The sequence below is a fragment of the Silurus meridionalis genome, chromosome 27, assembly GCF_014805685.1.
Source record: "Silurus meridionalis isolate SWU-2019-XX chromosome 27, ASM1480568v1, whole genome shotgun sequence".
Taxonomy (NCBI): Eukaryota; Metazoa; Chordata; class Actinopteri; order Siluriformes; family Siluridae; genus Silurus; species Silurus meridionalis.
The window spans coordinates 4,989,776-5,008,970 of NC_060910.1; the positions used below are offsets into that span (position 1 = coordinate 4,989,776).

A 19,195-nucleotide genomic window follows, 5' to 3' on the forward strand; every position below is an offset into this window, starting at 1 on the left:
AATCTCCATGCTTGAAACACACACACGCTCTCACACTCTCATCCAACCTACTCTCACTTGATAGCTACTGTAAGTAACATCACCCAGAGCTTTTTCTAATTATAGTCCATGTCCCACAGCATCACTAAATCTTTGTATATCACATATTAAGATTCTTGTAGTGGAACTCGATATGGTCCGTCTGCTCTTGTATTTGGCTGAAGCTGGTCACCTCAGTGTTTCGTTTTGATGTTTTACGCACATCCGTGTTTATAGATTGGTTGAGGTCGTCTTTCTTTCCATCACCTTAAACGACTCGCCTCGAAAGTTCCTCAGAAACCCTATCAGAACCGTTTTTTTCCTGGATGTTTTTTGTTTTTTCGCACCATTCTGTCCCAAATCTCAGCAAAAGATTTTCCGAAACGTCCAAACCACCCGACGCCAACAACTTTTTTTCATGTATATAGTTGCAAAGATCGCACTTTTCCCCTCCATTCTGATCGTTGAACTTCAGCTGAAGATCTTGAGGGTGATTTTACGCATTGCGCTTTTTTTTTTTTTTTTTTTTTGCAATTTCCCAATTTATTACAAATAATAGTCCAGAAAGCTTGCTCACTCTGTTCTGTTTTTGAGGCTTAGTCCAAATATTATACGTTTCAGGCCTAGGTTTAAATTCACCTTCGCACTTAAGTGAATATTCTCACCTGGATTCCCCAGAGACCTGGAGATCCCAGGAAATGTTCTCGAGAGTAAAGGTTGCTGTATACAACCAAAACTTTTTATTGTTCACATCAAAGAATCCTGAATACATTTACGTTTGTACAATTTGTTTTCTCCTAGTCCACTAAACCCAGTTAAACCAAATCGAGTAGGTAACTCAATAGGACGGATTATAGATTTTTGTTTAATTCTTTGTTTCGTCATTTATGCAAAGTGACTTCACTGAAAAGAAGGAAACTTTTCTACATCGGAGGTGAAGGTAGATGCAATTCTAAAACACCAAAAGACAGGCGCTGATACATCGATGGAGATATATTTAGACCCGTCACATCTGGTGTGTATGTGTAGCATGTTTTGTAGTGTGTTTCACTCTTCCAAATTTTCTTTTTGGGTTCCAAGTAAAGAATTCACAGACTAAAGACAGATAAAACCTGGTATAACCTGTTGTTCTGAGACTGTTGTTCTGTTGTGTTAGATGCTATAGAAATCAAATCGAAGTGAATTGGAGTGTTCTCCCCCTTATTACAGCTCCATCTGAATCAACTTATTATATATATTTTTCAGCACTTATCGCTGTCCGCTCCTGTAACAGCTCTTTTGGTTGAATTGGATTCTACCTGACTTGTAAATCTTTTTGAAGATAGTCCTGTTACTGAAATGCTGCAGGAGTTTTGCGAGGGCCGAGCTGAATGTTCTTGTTGTTCTGCTCCCAGGCGACGGTACGTTCGCTGGCTCGTGTCAGGTCCTTCTGACTCTGCTTGGACAGGAACACTGTTTTGCAGAGCATGTTTTGTTCAGGCTCAGACATTGGACTGTTCAGCCATTTTTAAATAATTACCTCAAAAACTGTAGTCTTTGGGTCAGGGCATCATTAGCTTATGTTTTGTTTTATAGGACGTTATATCCATTTGGGCAGAAATTGCTGCATTGACAGTTGTCTTAATATTCTCTGTGTCTCCGCTCTGCCTCTGTTATGTAAGAGCTCGCCTTTTCATGCTTGGCCATTGGCCAAGTAATGTGCAAGCGAAATTAAAGCATTGTTGCCAAACACTTATAGCAGATGTCATGTGACCATGCCTTTTAGTTTTTGTTTGGCTGAGGAAAGCTGCACCTTTATTTTTAATCACCTTTCCCAGGGTCTGATCTCATCTTAGTGCACAAGTAAATGACCTTCCGCCATGGAACAATTTCAGAAAGCATCAGGATGCTGCGTCTGTGTCAGGTCTAGTGTTTTTTTCATGGGCTGATTAAGATCTCGGTGCGGTGAGGCAGAAATCTGATGCTAGATGCCGTACGGATACTTTCACGGGATATTACTCATTTGATGCAGGCTCCATCCTTCTTAGATGGCTCATGTATACTCATTTCGTGTCCTTTAAACTTCACCATGTTTTACCTGACAGTGTCTTGTTTACACCCAGGAATGGGTGAGTCACTGTTCCAACCTCAACAAGTGTAACAGAAAATAGGTTCATTCTATTGTCAACAAGTCATCAAGCCTGTTTTGTGTGTGTGTGTGTGTGTGTGTGTGTGTGTGTGTGTGTGTGTGTGTGTGTGTGTGTGTGTGTGTGTGTGTGTGTGTGTCTTATATTTGAGCAGAAAAAAACAATCCTAAAATACGGTCTCTACAAAACCATAGGTTCCATTCTGAACTTTCTTATATACTGTAGTTATTACAAAGCGATTCATTATTGCATTTATGGTTTGTTATTCTGAGCAGAATGTCTCTCTCTTCATTTCACATCACCTTCTAATCCTCTTGTCCATTAGTCTTCTAAGCAGACAGAGTCAAATTATAATTTCATCATAACTGCCACAAAGTTGGCCAACAGCTGTAATTCGCTTCAGACATTTGTTGTTTCAACTCTGCTAAGTGGATTCCTTTTGCTCCATGTTTAGGCCCGTCATGTCATAAGCCTTTCAGTATGTAATAGGATCAGCCTTGCTCTCCTCCGTGTGTGTGTGTGTGGGGAGGGTTGAGTGTCTGTCTGATAGCGTTGTGTTTTCTCACACACGCTTCCTCTTTGAGCTTTCCTGTGCTGACAGTGCAGTGGGAGCATGCTCGATCGTGTCTGTGAGGAGAGACGTCGGGAAACGACGGAAAAGCCGAACGATCGACGATTGTCTAACAAATAAGTGCTGGAAACAATTTGGGCATGACCTCTGCCTGTTCTCTTTTACTCAGACAGATCTTGTGTCGCATCCTTATACAGACTTACACACACACACATACACGTACACACATAGATTCATTGGTCAGCATGCTGTCAGGAGACACACACACGTGATTTGTGGTGTGCAGCTAATCCCTGAATTGTGTCAAGTGCATACATAAGGGTTGGATAAACCGATGTACACAAACAAAAATGACTCCATGACTATTAGTCTCTCTAAGAATGGAAGAATGTTCTCTGGCTTGGTACTTTATGATTTAGTGTATATTATTGTTTTTATTTTTAAATGATCGATGACAAAATTATAGGCGCTTGAAATAATGAATCCACAGTATTCAAGAACCAATTCATGATCCAGCACCTTGTTCTTTTATATAATGTTGGTTGAGCTAAAATGAATGCAGTACACTGATTGGTTAGTGGTGGAAAATCATAAAATTTACTATTTTATAGTTTATCTCGTTCATCTTCAATTTATTTACCACAGAAATATTCTTCTTGTTGTTGGTATGCAAGTCAAATTTCCATTCTTTGCACGAATTGCCATCATTGTCAAACCTCAATTTGAATATAGACTCCTATATGATTGTGTTTGCTCACTACATAGGGTTTAACACATTAACACAGATCCTTCCTGGTGACTTGAAATCCCTTGTATTTGTGTTATATTTGATTATAATCTCATATATTTTAAAGTGTCACCCTTTGATCGCTCACCAGGTTTACGCCAATACACCAAACTTCCTGAATCTCGTAGCCCTGATCTTTTTCCGTTCGTTTGCCTCAATTCCTGTCCTCACCTAAAGAGACTAGAACCAGAGCAGTGGCATGCTGTGTGTTCTGAAATGCTTTTCAGCTCACCATGATTGTAACGATTGGTAATTTGGGCTACTGTATCTTCCTTGTCAGTTTGGCCGTTCTCTTCTCTCCGCATCAACAAGGCCTCAAAAAGGCACGAGTGTGTTGTTTGTGAGTGAGCATTGCGACACACACAACCCGCACACGTCTACAAGTCACGGTATTGCGCAATGCGCAGATCACGGAGTGCATTGCGGTCATAGTAAGTTGCAAAATGTTATTTCACTTTGTTACAGAGAACAGAGCTTGCTTATGAAAACCAAAACGACTGTAGAGTATGTAGATTGTATATAAATTGTAGATGCACATAACTGTGGTGTGCAGCTATAGTACCATACGAGGGTCGTCATGGCATATTGTTTAGGTGAAAGGTTCCTGAACTTGTTGGATTTTGTCTCTTGAATCTACTGAACGATAGGAAGAGATTAAGAGGTGATGTGTGGGGGTTTTGGTTTAATGATTAAGCTAACAATCATATTCATTATGAGATGCTGATTTTATGCATCAGGAGGTCATGTGTTCAAATCCCAGCACCACCAAGCTGCCGTTACTGGGTCTCTGAGCAAGGCCCTTAACCCTCAGTTGTAAATCTCTCTGGATAAGGGCGTCTGCCAAATGCCATGAATGTAAACGGAAATTTAAGCATTTGTTTCAACAATGAGTGGGAATGTGGAGGGGGAGGGAGTTTAAAAGTGATTTATTATCATTTAGCTGTTAAACGTGGACATTTATGAGTCCTTAGAAAATGATGTTACTTATTTAAGTGGTCCCAGTCATAATAGATCCAAAGCCTGTCCTAGGATCTCTGGGTTTAAGCCCTCTGTTCCAGGACACCTTCACACTCATCGGGAGATAGGACGACACCGGAGAACCTGGTGGAAACCCACACGGACTCAATCAGAACATGACACACAGTAACCTGAGCTCATGCGCAAACCGTGGAGCTGGGAGACAGCCCATAATATATATTTGTTTTACATTCTCGACGACTGGTCACACGTCTTAAGACACGGGGTTCTTCCCATCCTTTAGGACACTATGTATTTTTACGTATTTACAAGCAGGAATGTGCAAGAACTCAATTTGAAGAGTTTGGACAGTAGAAGTGCGGCCGCATGTTCCGATATGAAATTATAATACATGACTTTTGAATGAAGTCACTTAAAGGTCACTGGAAAGTAATACGAGTTGACTGGTGTCAATATCGTACACTTTACAGAAGAAAGTTTTTTATTATTTACAAGTCATTACGTCTGGATTGGAATCTTTTGATTTTTATTTTTGTATCTCGCATTATGATTTTCGCCGAAGCCTAGTCTGATTTTCCTTCATTATAAAAATCGCTAGCATTCCAAAGCATTAATTTTTATCAGAAATATCTTTGCCTTTTGACTTTTTTTCCTTCTACTCGTCAGTTTCTAATTATACGTATAGTGCGCAATCTAAAAAATGAGTGTTTCCCCACACACTTAGTTTGAATAGATCATGAATTGTGTTGTACCTTTTAATAAACATGCCTCTTTTATTTATTATGCAGTCATCTATTAAACGTCACCTAGCCAGATCAGCCGGTTTACCAGTTGACCTTTTCACCGCTTTTTGGCGAGTGTGAACAGGCTTTTACAAAACATTTGAGGGGCTACATAACTTGTTTGGTTAGATAACCAATCCAATTCTGATAAATAAAAAAGTGTGATGGAGATTGCTTGTCTCTTTTGTGGGTGTAGAGACGTCTCCAGTTCACGTCTGCCTCAGAAAATAATAAAAGACTAAAAATCATGGTTTGAGCTCACAATTGATCTTTTTGTATGCATGTGTGATTAGATTTTAGTATGTAAAGTACTGAACACATGGTGAACAAACGGTGTGAATGCTTTAAAATGCGTAAATTATCAGGTTCATTATGATCACTGGACTTAGTTTGCACAGGGGCAAGGGAAGTGCACACAAGCTGTATATTCACCTCCCCTGTCTAAAAGCATGCTCACTTTTCCACAACAGTATGCAAACTCAGTCATGAACACTTTTCCATTTTACAGCATGTATCCATTTTCCTGTAAAAGAGCATGTATGCTTTTTCTGGTGAATGCTGAACAAGAAAATGCACACTTTAAATGTAGCTTGTATACTTCTCCTGTTCCACTTCCCCACTCAAGACTCAAGACTATGTGCACATGTACCAGCACATGCTTATTTCCAAGTACCAGCATCAGCATTTTCTACCTTGGAGAACAAACTCTTTCCTCTTTCGGGCCGTTAGCGCTTCACATTCCAGTGTGAGAAGTGTGCATGCTGCCATAGAGGTCGATTGTGCATGCTCTTTAGCGGGGCAGAAACATGCAAATCAGGTTTGCTTGTTTTAAGCAGTTTTAATATTGTGGCTGTTCTTTAGTAGAGGTATAGAGGTGTGTGCATTCTTCAGTGAAAGGGTAAAGCTTTCCTGCTTCGCTGTAGGGAAGGATGTTTAAAAGGCAAGCCATCTTTGCCCTAGAGAGTTCTCTGAGTATTTGCTTGAAACCTGTGTGTGCACGTGAGCGTACCCATGTCCTCACATCAGTCGCGCTTGAACGGCTGACTCATCCGATTTACAAAAGAGCGAGTGTGTGTGTGTAGATGAAGTAATGGCTTTTGAATGAGTTGCACGGTGGCTGAAAGTCAGCTTGAGCCCACAGCAATGCGCTCATGGCGTTATTTTATCTTTTGTAACTAGGCGTATTGCTCCAACGACATCCCTCACCACCACAGGCGCTATTTAGAAACTTTTTAGTCATCCAAAACTTAAAGCAATCTTATGTAGTCACAAATTGAAAACACTCCCAGTCCCACACTTTGCCTGGTGTTTTGCAGTCTGTCATCAGTCGCTGATGGGGTTTGTGTTATTTTTTTGCTAGTAGAGCTGTTTACGTGCATAGAACTAAGACAATTTGTCTTAAACCGCTGTGTTTTTGCGTGCCTGAAAAAAACGTAATAGTTGAACGCCTTAAGCTGTTCTTTAACTCAGGTTGTACTGTTGCTCTCACAGATTTGATTTCACCCTTTTCACACCTGCATGGGTTTAAACGTTAATTAACCCGAGCTGTGAAATCAGGTTAAATGTTAAAAGCATGTTGAAGCTCTCCAACCAGCAGCATTTTTATAATCTCTGCTTTGCATATTCTAATAGACTTTGATTGTATACAAAGCAAATGCGTGCTTATTGTTATCTCATTGTCCAATACTGACAATACTCATGATGTGTTCACTTAATCATCGTGAGAAAGCACGGCGGCTCAGTGACGTCCCACCAGGAAGAATTTGTGGTGCGAGTGGAAAAGATTTGCATGCACAATAATGATTACAGATTTTGAATTTGCTGATCTTATTGCTGCTGAAACTGGATCGATGGCAAGCCCTCACAATACTTTTTTTTTTTTTTTTTAAGGTTACATAGAATAAAATTAAATCGAACAATTCTTAGATGCAATGGGAAGAATAAGCTCTGTCCCCCTGAAAGAGGTAAAGTTATGGTCCTTGACTCACATCTATGGACATCTCAAAACTTTATTGTAAAATACGCTGATAAATACACGAATGTCTTTTGTTTAAACTCAGCAATGATCAAGAAATTCACTTCCATATAAAAAAAAAAAAAGAACTGGTAGGTTTTGCAACTTATTCTGATCAGCAGTGTTCAATACACTGAATTCCTTGACAAAAGTACCTACTTTGCAACAGGAACTAAAACACCTCTAAAGTTTCTGGGTGCCTGAACAGGTTCCTGTGGTTGAAACATGTCTGTTGTTCCATACACGGTCACATAAATATGAACCAAATGCACATCCTCCAATACAACTGCAAGAACTCAGTCCAAAGTTTCTCTGGTTTATAAAGTTTAACGTGTCAAAGAAACCTAGAATAGTCAAAATGTCAGACCATGAGAGTAAACATTAATGTGCGAGCTCATTTCTTTGTGAGCTAATGGTTGCAAAGTGAAGGATCTTGACAGGTTCTTTTTTTCTGAATCACCTTGTTTCAGTTCTTGTATGGATTAACATGGTAAACCAGTCCTGTTCCATTCGCTAAACATTTAGGGCAGGATTATGCAAAGACACCGGCTGGATCTGTTTAGGGATCCAAGCTGTACCTGTAGTGTTTGGATTGAAATGAAGGTGGCTTTGAAGGGGATTCTTTTACTTTATTGATTGAGGCACTTTGTGTTTAGACTACTGTTACAGTGATGTGTCAGAATAAATGGTAAAAATGTAGTATTTATATTGAATTATTGTTGAAGTCAATCTAGACAGGGTCAAGGTCATAGCAAGGTCAAATGTTATATTGTTCTTCCTGTCCTGTATGTAGAGCATTTCTGGCATACAAGTGAATTATAAGAAGAGATGTTTGCACTGTTTTTCTGTACATTTTGCAGATCACCTGCTTTTGAAGTCTGTCTTTCCAGACGTTTCCTGTTTGGTCAGACTTTAGGGTCGTCTTTTGTTTGTTAAATTTTCATTCGCTTGTTGCACCAAGCACACTTTTGGTACCCTCCACCATTTTTATTTACTTCACATGATAAAGCAACTCATCCTTTTAGGGGTCAGTTAGGCTAAATGTCTTGTTTATGGAATCGAAGATTTTACATTACCAGTCTTTAAACTTTAGGTTTTTTGGTCATTTAAGAGGTAAAAATCCGTTGAAGCAGACTTTGAATTGCATTAATGAAGCGTCGAAATTGCGATTTTTTTTTTTATTATTATTATTATTCGAAATGGATTAGGTTCCCTGGTGGTCTAGTGGTTAGGATGCGGCGCCTCACCCCTGGGGCCTGGGTTTGATCCCCGGTCAGGAAACCAACCCCAGCCACTCTCAGTGGCGGTCCCAAGCCCGGATAAATGGGGAGGGTTGCGTTAGGAAGGGCATCCAGCGTAAAACACGTGCCAAATCAAACATGCGGATGATCCACTGTGGCAACCCCTAAAGGGAGAAGCCGAAAGAAAGTTATTCTATTATTCGAAATTGATTATTTGTCTGAATTAATTGTAAAGGATTTCTTGGTGGTTGTTGGCTTTGAGTTTCTCTCACCTTTTAATGAACTGCTTTATACAGACAATGTTATCTGATATTCTATTGAAATCTATTTTTCCATAAAGTTACAAAGCTTTTCCTTGTATTTTTCCTGTTGCCAAGAAAAATAAAAAAGTTATGATTGTTCATCCCAGAAATTGTCTGAGGAAATGTGATTTTTTTTTTTATATTCCTGTTCATTTAAATCCACGGTTTATAACCTTTTTAAGACAGTGACAAAGGGTGCCATGATTGATAGCCCTGTTGGTTCTTTCGATTGTCTTTTATGAGCCCATTTGTCGAAAGCCCATAATTTCTCCTGTCCTGTCCTGCATCCCTAATTCTGAAAAAAGTTAGGACACTGTGTGTTAATAAAAACAGAATGCAGTGAGTTCCAAATCTTATAAACCCATATCTTATTTACAGTAGAACAGAAAAAATATCAAATGTTTATACTGAGGAAATGCATTCTTTTAAGGAAAGAAAAGGTAATTTTGATAGCCGCAACACGTCTCAAAAAGGTGGAACAGAGGCAACAATGGTTTTGAAAAAGTAAATGTTAATAAAAAATTAAACAGCTGGAAAAACATGCAACTCATGAGGTTAATTGACAACAGGTCAGTAAGATGATTTGGTATAAATAGTGAGGCAGAGTCTCTCAGAAGTAAACATGGGCAGAGCTGTTAAATAGCTTATCATTTACAGTACAGCAAAGTCTGTGCACAAGGGCGAGAATCAATGTTGGTGTTCGACAGCACTGCATTTAAAACGGTTATGATTCCGCAATGAGATCACTGGGTGGACTTAGTAACACCTCCAGAAATCAGTCTGTAAATAGAGTTTGCCATGTCCTCTACAAATGCAGGTTAAATCTTTATATGCAAAGAAGAAGGCATGCGTGAACATGATCCAGAAACACCTCCTTCCTCTCTGGGCCAAAGCTCATTTAAAATGTACTGAGGCAAAGTGGAAAACTGTTCTGAGGTCAGATGGATCAAAATTATTATTTTTTTTTTTTTTGGACATGGACACCAAATTTTTTAGATGCGTGCAGATACAGATTCTTATCATTGTACATACTGTACGTATGTTTCAGACTGAACTACACAAACAAGCCTCAGCTGGTTTTTACCTATTGAGGTGAAGAATCTTTTTTTTTTTGTGAGCTCAGTCAACACAGATGTGGCTGAAGCCTGATCCAGTATAAGCTCCCTTCCTCTCCATTGGTGTATTTGGACTCTGTGTGTCTTTGTGTTACACCAAATTTCCCACTAAGCTGAATCCATGCATATTCAGTTTGATTTAGTGTTTCTGTTGGCTGCTCTGTCAGGTTTATTAAAGCGATCAAAGGAGCCTGATTAATGACTTTATCAACATGATTTTTATGAAATTTAAGATTCTTGTTTGTAATTGTTTGTAGCAGACCACACATTGCTTTAGTAACTGTTATTGTGGCCTACTGCAGTGACAACATAATACATTACTCTTTACACTTGTGTAGTCATGTTTTTCAATTGTGAAACTTGCAGAATATTACATTTATGCAGATGGAAGTATGAACATTGTGGGTTATTGGCTACTTTATGTTCTGTGTTACTTTACATCATTATTTTTTAATAACTATATAATGGTTAAAAAAGAATTGTACAAATTTATTTATTTAATAAAATGGCAGAGTAAAAGATAAAGTGCTCGAATTTATTAAAAATTTAATTGATTTGATTTTTTGAGCTAATGACTGATTGCTTTTGTCTTGATACTGTAGCGAATGCATTTTGTTATTTTGTTATTCCCACTGCCATGTCAGCAATTCTGTTTTTACGTGCATGATCTGAATTCGGTTCCTCTTCTAGTCAGTATGAAGACATTTAAACAAGGATATATGGGTAGGACTAGAAATAATTCTACCAGGAAGTATGACCTTTTCTTACAAATATATTATCACACAATATGCTGATTTTAGATTCTCGATTTATTTTCTTTACCATAGATTTTTTTTTCATATTTGCCATCTTCTCACGTTAGGTCAAACCCCAAACTATATAATTTTACTATTAACCATTCATACTTTTATAAAATTATTGTCTTATTGAACTTTATGTAGCACACTTTTTAACATATAATAGGTAACATAAACACCCTTTGTGGGGTGTTTTTTAACATCTGTTAAGAAAAGAAAAGATTTCTATTACATTTATCGTTGGTACTTTTTTTTAAAGAAACCATAGCAAAAAACTGTGACCTGCACTATTTCTATGCAATAAAACTGCCAAGTATGTTTGTTTAAGGTCTTAGTTTTGCACTTTTTGGCCTATAATGTGCCTCCAGGTGGGGCAGAGCTGTTAAGCCTGGGGGTTTTAATGTAAAAAAAGGCAACGCACCGAGGGCATATATGCATATATGCCACATTCTTTTTGATTGTAATTCACCAAAAAGACAGTAGATGGCTCTATACATTGCAAACCCCTCCTTTAAGTTTAACAACATATAGAAATAGGACTTTCAACCTTGATCTAAATAGTCTGAAACCTTTATTTATTTTGCTTAATTTGTGTAATATTTTTATTTCCTCCAGGTAAATCCCACCTGGCCATCGTCCAGAAGGTGAATAATGAAGGTGAGGGAGATCCATTTTATGAGGTGCTGGGATTGGTGACTTTGGAAGACGTCATTGAAGAGATCATCAAATCCGAGATCGTGGACGAGTCTGACCTTTACAGTAAGTAACTGTATGAGAAGAATGTTAAAAAAGGAATCAAAGAAAAGTGAAGTTCATCCTACTTGTACGGTCAATTGCGCCACATTTGACGCACATATTTGTATTTTTTTTTCTTAGTCACAATGAACATACAATGGCTCGTTTGCATTACAATTAATTTTACCACTGTTTACCCGCTGTCTATAAGAGAATTTGTGGTAATCGTTTACACAAGTTTTTCTTTGTACATCATTCTAGTTGACAATCGGACCAGGAAAAAGGTGGCGCCCAATAAAAACAAGCGTGATTTCTCTGCCTTCAAGCACGAAAGCGAATCCAAAGTCAAAATTTCTCCTCAGCTACTATTGGCTGCCCACCGATTCCTTGCAACAGGTAACTCTAACATCCATTTAATAATTGTAGGCAAACAAATGCACAAAAATGGTAACAATTGGTTTACAGTTGTAGTATAACAGTATACAGTATAACTGTTATACTACAACTGTAAACCAATTGTTACAGATAATCTTTCTGCAATGTCACTATTACGAAGGCTAAAGCGACAAAACAAGTACAAATACAGCAGAAATGAACACCTTGAACTTATTACAGCCTCAGCAGCTCATAACATAGTTTCCAGGAGTCTCTTGAACTCAGCAGTGTCGTGGTATTTGTGGTCATACCTTATGAGATCCTCCCCTGCAGCGACATCCTGCTGAGTTTCAGATGGTTAGTGGGTTGCTGGTGGTAACGATCCCCCTATTAGATGGAGTCATGGTGCTGAGAAAAGTGGACGAGCGCAGGCAGGTGGGAGGCAGCGTGGGTAAGAGATTGTTTCTGTGGTCAGGGGGGTTAGAAGTGTGAGGTCACCCTCATGATTAAGTGAGGGAGCAGGTAAAAAAAAAAGATAGGAATGCCCATGACTTTATGCTCGACATGTATGTTTCTCTATGGGAAGGCGTTTCAGATCTTGTTCTAGTTCCTGGAAGGTTGTGACTTAAAATCTATACTTGAATCGGGTTCTGTTATAATAGATGTCAGCTAAGCTTTATTTAATTTAACCCCAACATTCTTTGCCTTTGTCTCTTCAACCATGTTTTTTGCAGAAGTGAATTTATTCTACCAATCTCAGATCTCTGAGAAGGTCCTGCTAAGGATCTTAAGGCACCCCGATGTTATACAGGAGATCAAATTCAATGAGAATGACAAACGATCACCTCATCATTACATCTACCAGCGCAGCAAAGCCGTCGACTACTTCATCCTCATATTACAGGTATTTTGACACTTATTAAATAAGTACTCAATCCTTAGTGGGCACTTAGTGAACAATATCTATAAACAGGTCTAAGCTTTTCAGCAGAGATTGTATTGATGGTGAGATTAGGATTTTTTTTCTTGTAATATTTCTTGGTTTCTGTGGCAGAAACCAGAGAACCAGGTTTTATTGTATTGATCGTCTGAACCACCAACATCTATTCATCAGAACAATGACTTGCTTCAACTTCTGTGGCAGTTAAAAAGTTAATATTTCCACTCTGGTATTTCGTTATAGGCCACTAAGTGTATTCGAATTCAGATTTGTTTGATTTTGAAAAGCTGCCTGCCAATTTCACATTTACTTTTATGGCATTTGGTAGACGCCCTTATCCATTTTTTTTTTATCACATTCATACAACTGAGCAGGTATGGAGTTAAAGGCCTTGCTCAGGACCCCAGAAAGCAACCCGGTGTGGCATGGGATTTGAACTACAGACCTTCAGATCCAAGTCCAAGCTACCACCTCCCAAGTTGATTTGCTCCTATCTTTAAGTGTTTTAGAAGCACATTGATTTAGGTGGACCATCTTTATAAGCGTGGTCAAAATACTTTGAATTGTAGTATATATGAAGCTCTGATCAGATGGAATAAGGAGCTTTCGAAACCTGATAGAAGTGTAAGCAACAAGATTTGTTAAGCAGACAGGTGGGTTGGTGTTACATTCAAGAACGAAACACTCGGATCATTCTTAATCAACAGATGGAGCTGGCAGATGGACCACGGAAGCTTTTGTTACTTTGCTGCAATAACGATCTTTTTTCTCCATCACAGTTACAGATATGAACGATAAAGAAATGTGTAGTCCAGTCTCTGTTTGGTTTAATTGGCTCTGTGTTGAACTGCATGTGGAATTTGTTACTAGCCGAGTTGTATATTGCGTCATCCCTTCAGTGCAGGTTATTCAAAGTTTAATGCATTTCAATGAACTGCAGGCAAAATGATTAATGTGCATAAGCAGGGAGGGTCAGATTGTACAGCCTTTTGGAGTCTGTGTGATCTGAAGGAAGCATTTGTCCTCTCTTGCTGAGTTCCAGACTACATGGGCAGAGGACAGTTGGGCATTTCCTCTATATAATGACCCCCACTAGGCACAGAACAGCTGTGGTTTTGCTATTGAGCAATACTAACATTTCCTACAGGCATGGCTCCATAAGTGATCCCATTTATGCCGTCAGAGCATAGAGTGGCACACAGAGCAATTAATCACTGCCCAATAATCTGTAAAATGTTTATGCAACAAAATATTTTAAAAATCATTAGAATTCGTGAAGTATTGGGCTGTTGTTGGGTCATAAATTATAAGAGCCAATCAAGTTGCAGTATCCAAATCTAGAACATGTAACATTTTCATGGGGAATGGAGGATTGAGGTCTAGTCCAGTTAAATGTGGATTTCTCACATATAAGTATTTTGTGAAATGAAAATATCAAGTCAAATCCATTACAATATACAGATTTATTGTGATTTATATATGTTGTAAAAGTGGCAGCTTAGCGAAGTAGTGTAAAAGTTGTACAAAGTGTGTCTTGTACAATCTCTGTCTCTCACACACACACGTACAACCATAGCTTTGTTGTGTTAGTATTATAAATACTCATTAACCCTCAAAACCCATCCCCCATACGTGGTAATAGTGGTCTGCTCTTGGCATAAAATTACAGGCTTCACAGATGGGGCGATCCATTTAGACTCTGGAGGAGGGGGGGGGGTGCTTTAAGTTGTTTACATGTAAACATTCCAAACCTAGGTCACCCACAACGAAGCACTGAAATCCCACCACTATATTATTAGTTTAAATCTGAACCAGAGTTAAGAAATGAATGGAGGTGTGTGGAGGTGGTGGTTTGGTAAGATCTTTACATTAACTTGTGACATATTTACACTGTAACAGTACAGATGCTTCTCTTGACTTCTTGATTTCCATTATTAAGTAAGTGCTTGTGTTATTACAGAGAGATTTAATAGGCATGTTGGGTGATGCGTATAAGTTGTTTTCTATAGTCTGTATGTAGTTATTATTTTAATGAGTATAATTCCTGTTTTGTATGCATGTTCTAATTGACTGTATTATCAAGGAGTCGAAGAAGCACAATTAGCTTTCTTGCTTGCCGTTTTTCTCACCAAGAGTCAACAGAGTTTGACCTTTATGAAAGATTAATGCTTTTGTTTTTTTGACACCGTGTGACTGAAGGACACGCTCCAGTCACTTCAAGTCCTCAAACCTGAGCTCTCTCTCTCATCTTTCCTTTGAAACTTGTGACAAACTGTCAGAAATGCAGCAGGAGAAAAGTGATCCAAACAGGGCCTATTTTTGGCAATGCATGCTTTAATACTTCCTCCAAACCTCTTCCTCTGACACTCTGAACGAGAGAACAGGCATAAATAAAGGCCAGAAAATGGACAGAGTATATCTGGGTGATTTATATTCCTGTTCCTTTTTTAGGAGTATATATTTAAGTTATATTGGACGGAAAAAGAGAACTAAGAAGGTGGCACAAAAAAAGGGGCAAAATGAACAGGTTGGAGGTTGAGTGAACAGTTTTATGTTTAAAAGATGAAAGATGGTTGGGAGAAGGAGGAGTGCAGGGCTGAGGAGCCTAGCAGCAGCAGTTCACAGCAGTGCTGCTTAGGAGATTTAATAAGCTGCTCTAGTGACCTTTACTGGCATTCAGAGAGATGGTGAGAGACTGACGAACACTCTGGGTCTTGCCCTAATAGGATAATTGCCTCATTAATACTTTTATGCCAGTAATATGGTGCTCAGATAAAGGCTAAGAACAATTCTCAAAAACACAACAGTTTGGATTGTCTGCAGGTGTCAATAGTTCCAGCTTTGCTTCCTGTTTGCATGAACAATGGCCACTTCACATGCAGTTATTTTCAGGAACACTGCTGGTTCCAGTAGGCACATAACCACACATGTACACACACTGTATTATTCATGCTGTTAGAATGTCAAAAGCTAAACACAAGCTTTTTCTGAGAGCTTTAAACTTAGTGTTTCAACCTTTGGAAGGCGTGTGTGAGGGGGGCAAAAGGTCCAAAGTCTTATTTGTTGATATACATTTTATATGCATGCTTATTTAAAGTACATTTTACATTTTTTTACTTAAAAATAACATCAATGGGATTATTAAGTGAACAAAATTATAGTATAATATACTGTATAATGTAGTATAATTTAGTATAGTATAGTATAATATAGTATACTTGTGTATAGTAAAATATAATTTAGTATAATATAGTATAATTTAGTATAGTATAATATAATATAGTATAGTATAATTTAGTATAGTATAATTTTTAATAATATTGTATAATTTTGTATAATATAGTATAATATAATTAAGTATACTTTTGTATAGTATAGTTTAGTATAGTATAATATAGTATAGTTTAGTACAGTATAATATAGTATAGCATAATATAATATAGTATAGTATAGTTTTGTATAGTATAATATTGTATAGTATAATATAATATAGTAAAGTATAGTTTAGTATAGTATAGTTTAGTATAGTTTAGTATAATATAGTTTAGTATAGTATAGTTTAGTATAGTTTAGTATAATATAGTTTAGTATAGTATAGTTTAGTATAGTATAGTATAATATAGTATAGTATAGTTTAGTATAGTTTAGTAGAGGTGTGTCATAATTGTGACAGCATAAAATGCTCCTTTCACATGAACTAAAAGACCCAACATGATGTTCCAGCACGATAAACCCTGTGCACAAAGCAAGATCTGTGAAGATATTGTTTACATGGTTTAGAGTGGAAGATCTTGAGTAGCCTGCTAAAGAGACCTGATCTCAACCCTATTGAACTACAGGCCTTCTTACGTCACCTACACCAACACCGTTGTGGCCGAATGAGCACAAATCTCAATAAGCACGCACTAAAATCTAGTGGAACATCTCAGAAGATTGGAGGTCATTATTACAAATTACAAATGTGGATGGGATGTTTTAGAAGTACATACCGGACCTATAGTCAGGTAGAAAAGAGAATTCATAAATCAGCTTGTTTTCCACCTTTAATCATTTTCACATTGTTTGAATGTGATTAATCCTGCTTTGAGGCAGGAATATGCATTTTTAATGGGATGCCAGTTGATCAAAGGGCACACACACACACACACACACACACACACACACACATTGTTTTTGTGAGGTCAGAGGAAACCAAAGGTCTTGTATGAAACCCAAGCTGGCTATCCAGGGCACTACCACCTAGTTAATTTTTCAATATCCCAAAATCAGTGATACCTTTTGAAACAAATCTGTGTGCTAATTAATGACAGGTATAATCTTTCACCATTATGTCTATATAGAATTTGTCAGTTTAAGAAGAAAAAGTAAGAGGACAGTTTTCACAAAACACACGCATGGGTTCAACACTCATCAGTGTTGCTCACTATGGTATCTCTTAGAATGTCTATCTAACTTTGATCCTGATTTCCTTTCCAATAAATGATTCTCGGACATAAAGCTGACAACTCAATAGATGACTCGTTAAACCTGACACGTGCCAGAGAACGTGCTATGAAAGGACTGTGGAGCTCTGGCAAAAGGGTGTTTTCTTAGGTGAGGTCCATCTGCTTGTTGAACTGCTCAGTTTAATAGCAGGATGATTTACACGCGAGGAGAGTTATATTGTACCGAATGCCTCTGGTCTGAAAGAGTGTGTGTGTGTGTGTGTGTGTGTGTGTGTGTGTGTGTGTGTGTGTGTGTGTGTGTGTGTTTTTAAAAGAGAGAGAGCAAATAGTGTTGTCTCAGTAAGGATTTATTGTGCTATGGTGATGCTGCAGTTCTCACATTCCTCAGTAAATCTCTCTTCTCATTGAATCTAAATTACACACAAACATACAACTGTTTTTTTTTTTTAGCCACAAGCCTGGATCTGTTTTTGTTCATCCACCCATCTTCTCTTCCATCCACAAATCTATCTATCTTTAGCCATGATTTAAGGCTGCCTTTACATGCCCAACAAATTGCCCTGTTTTTCACTTGCAAGGTCATAAAATTACAAGAAATTTTCACTCTAGTGCACTTCAGGCCTAAAATTTTTTTCTTTTTTTTAACCACTGTTGGGCCCTTGAGCAAGGCCCTTAGCCCCTTACCTGCTCAGTTGTTTAAATGAGATAGATGTAAGTCCTTCCAGATAAAGGTTTCTACCAAAGTGTAAATGTAAAATGTAATTTAGCTCCTTTTTATTTTAATATTTAGTGATATAAAAATTTATTTTTATATTCTTAAATGTATTTTTATATTCTTCTGCATAATGCAAGAAATGTATGGAAATGTGGATATAAAAATAACATCTATATCATAATGTCTTAACAACTTAATGTAACGTCAATTTGCAATAGGCTTGAAATAAAGATTTTTCTCTGTATATGAATTACCATTTCAAACAATTAGATAATCCAGAAATGATGACCTATAAGGAATATTTAGTCATTTCTATCACGTCAGTTTAAGGAAAATAATGGCGGGTATGATATTATCGGCTGTGCAAGTTAGGAATTGCATTAATGCACATTTTTTTCAATATACCGTTTAGATACATGTACATATAAGTATGTGTAACACTCACATAGTCAATATTTCAGTTGTCATAGTTTGAATCAGTGTCAAAATGATCGTGAAATTATAGAGGTGTTTGATTTGACACACTTTCAAAGGCCTAATTATATTTAGGACAAAACTTTTTTTTTTTCTTTTGATCAAAAAAAGAAAAGAAAAGAAAAAGACCACAGGCATGTTGTTCAACGTGAATTGCAAATTGATTTTCATTGTCACTATGTGCAACTTGTAAAGTGATGTATTTAGTTTGCTGAGTTAAAAATTAACACTTTTTGTTTTTCCTCTGACAAACTTTCAAATTGCATGATTTATTGTGATTATAATAATAAGATGAAATGTACAGTATCAGGACTGATCCTCAATGTTATTGGAAACATGTGTGTGTGTGTGTGTGTATATATACAGTCATTCCAGTAGAAAGTAGCTACTGGAATTTGAAAGTAGCACAAGTGTGTTATTGTGTGTAATAATTATGTAATTATGTGATTTTTGATTTATAAATATATTGGATGTATATTGTTTATATATGCTATATATCACGTGTTTGTGTGTGTGTGTGTGTGTGTGTGTGTGTGTGTGTGTGTGTGTGTGTGTGTGTGTGTGTGTGTGTGTGTGTGTTTGTCCATGTCCACAGGGTCGTGTGGAGGTAGAGGCTGGCAGTGAGAATATGAAGTTTGAGACAGGGCCCTTTTCCTACTATGGTGTCATGGCACTTAATGCTTCATTAGGTAAGACATATAGACAGACACACAAACAGACACGTGCACACACACACGCACAACCGTGCACGCACACACTTAAAGTTGTCTTTCTGGCTCT

General features: G+C 37.6%; 1 protein-coding gene across 3 annotated transcripts in view; it reads left to right on the top strand.

Annotated features, from left to right (window-relative positions):
- The window catches only part of LOC124380791 (metal transporter CNNM4), a 28,287-nt gene that overhangs the window by 1,780 nt on the left and 7,312 nt on the right, over positions 1–19,195 (top strand). For all 3 annotated transcript variants that reach the window (XM_046842049.1, XM_046842048.1, XM_046842047.1), the window contains exons 2-5: positions 11,347–11,490; positions 11,728–11,862; positions 12,576–12,745; positions 19,011–19,104. In XM_046842049.1, coding sequence (XP_046698005.1) covers positions 11,347–11,490; positions 11,728–11,862; positions 12,576–12,745; positions 19,011–19,104 — 543 coding nt within the window. The remainder of the gene's footprint in view (positions 1–11,346; positions 11,491–11,727; positions 11,863–12,575; positions 12,746–19,010; positions 19,105–19,195) is intronic.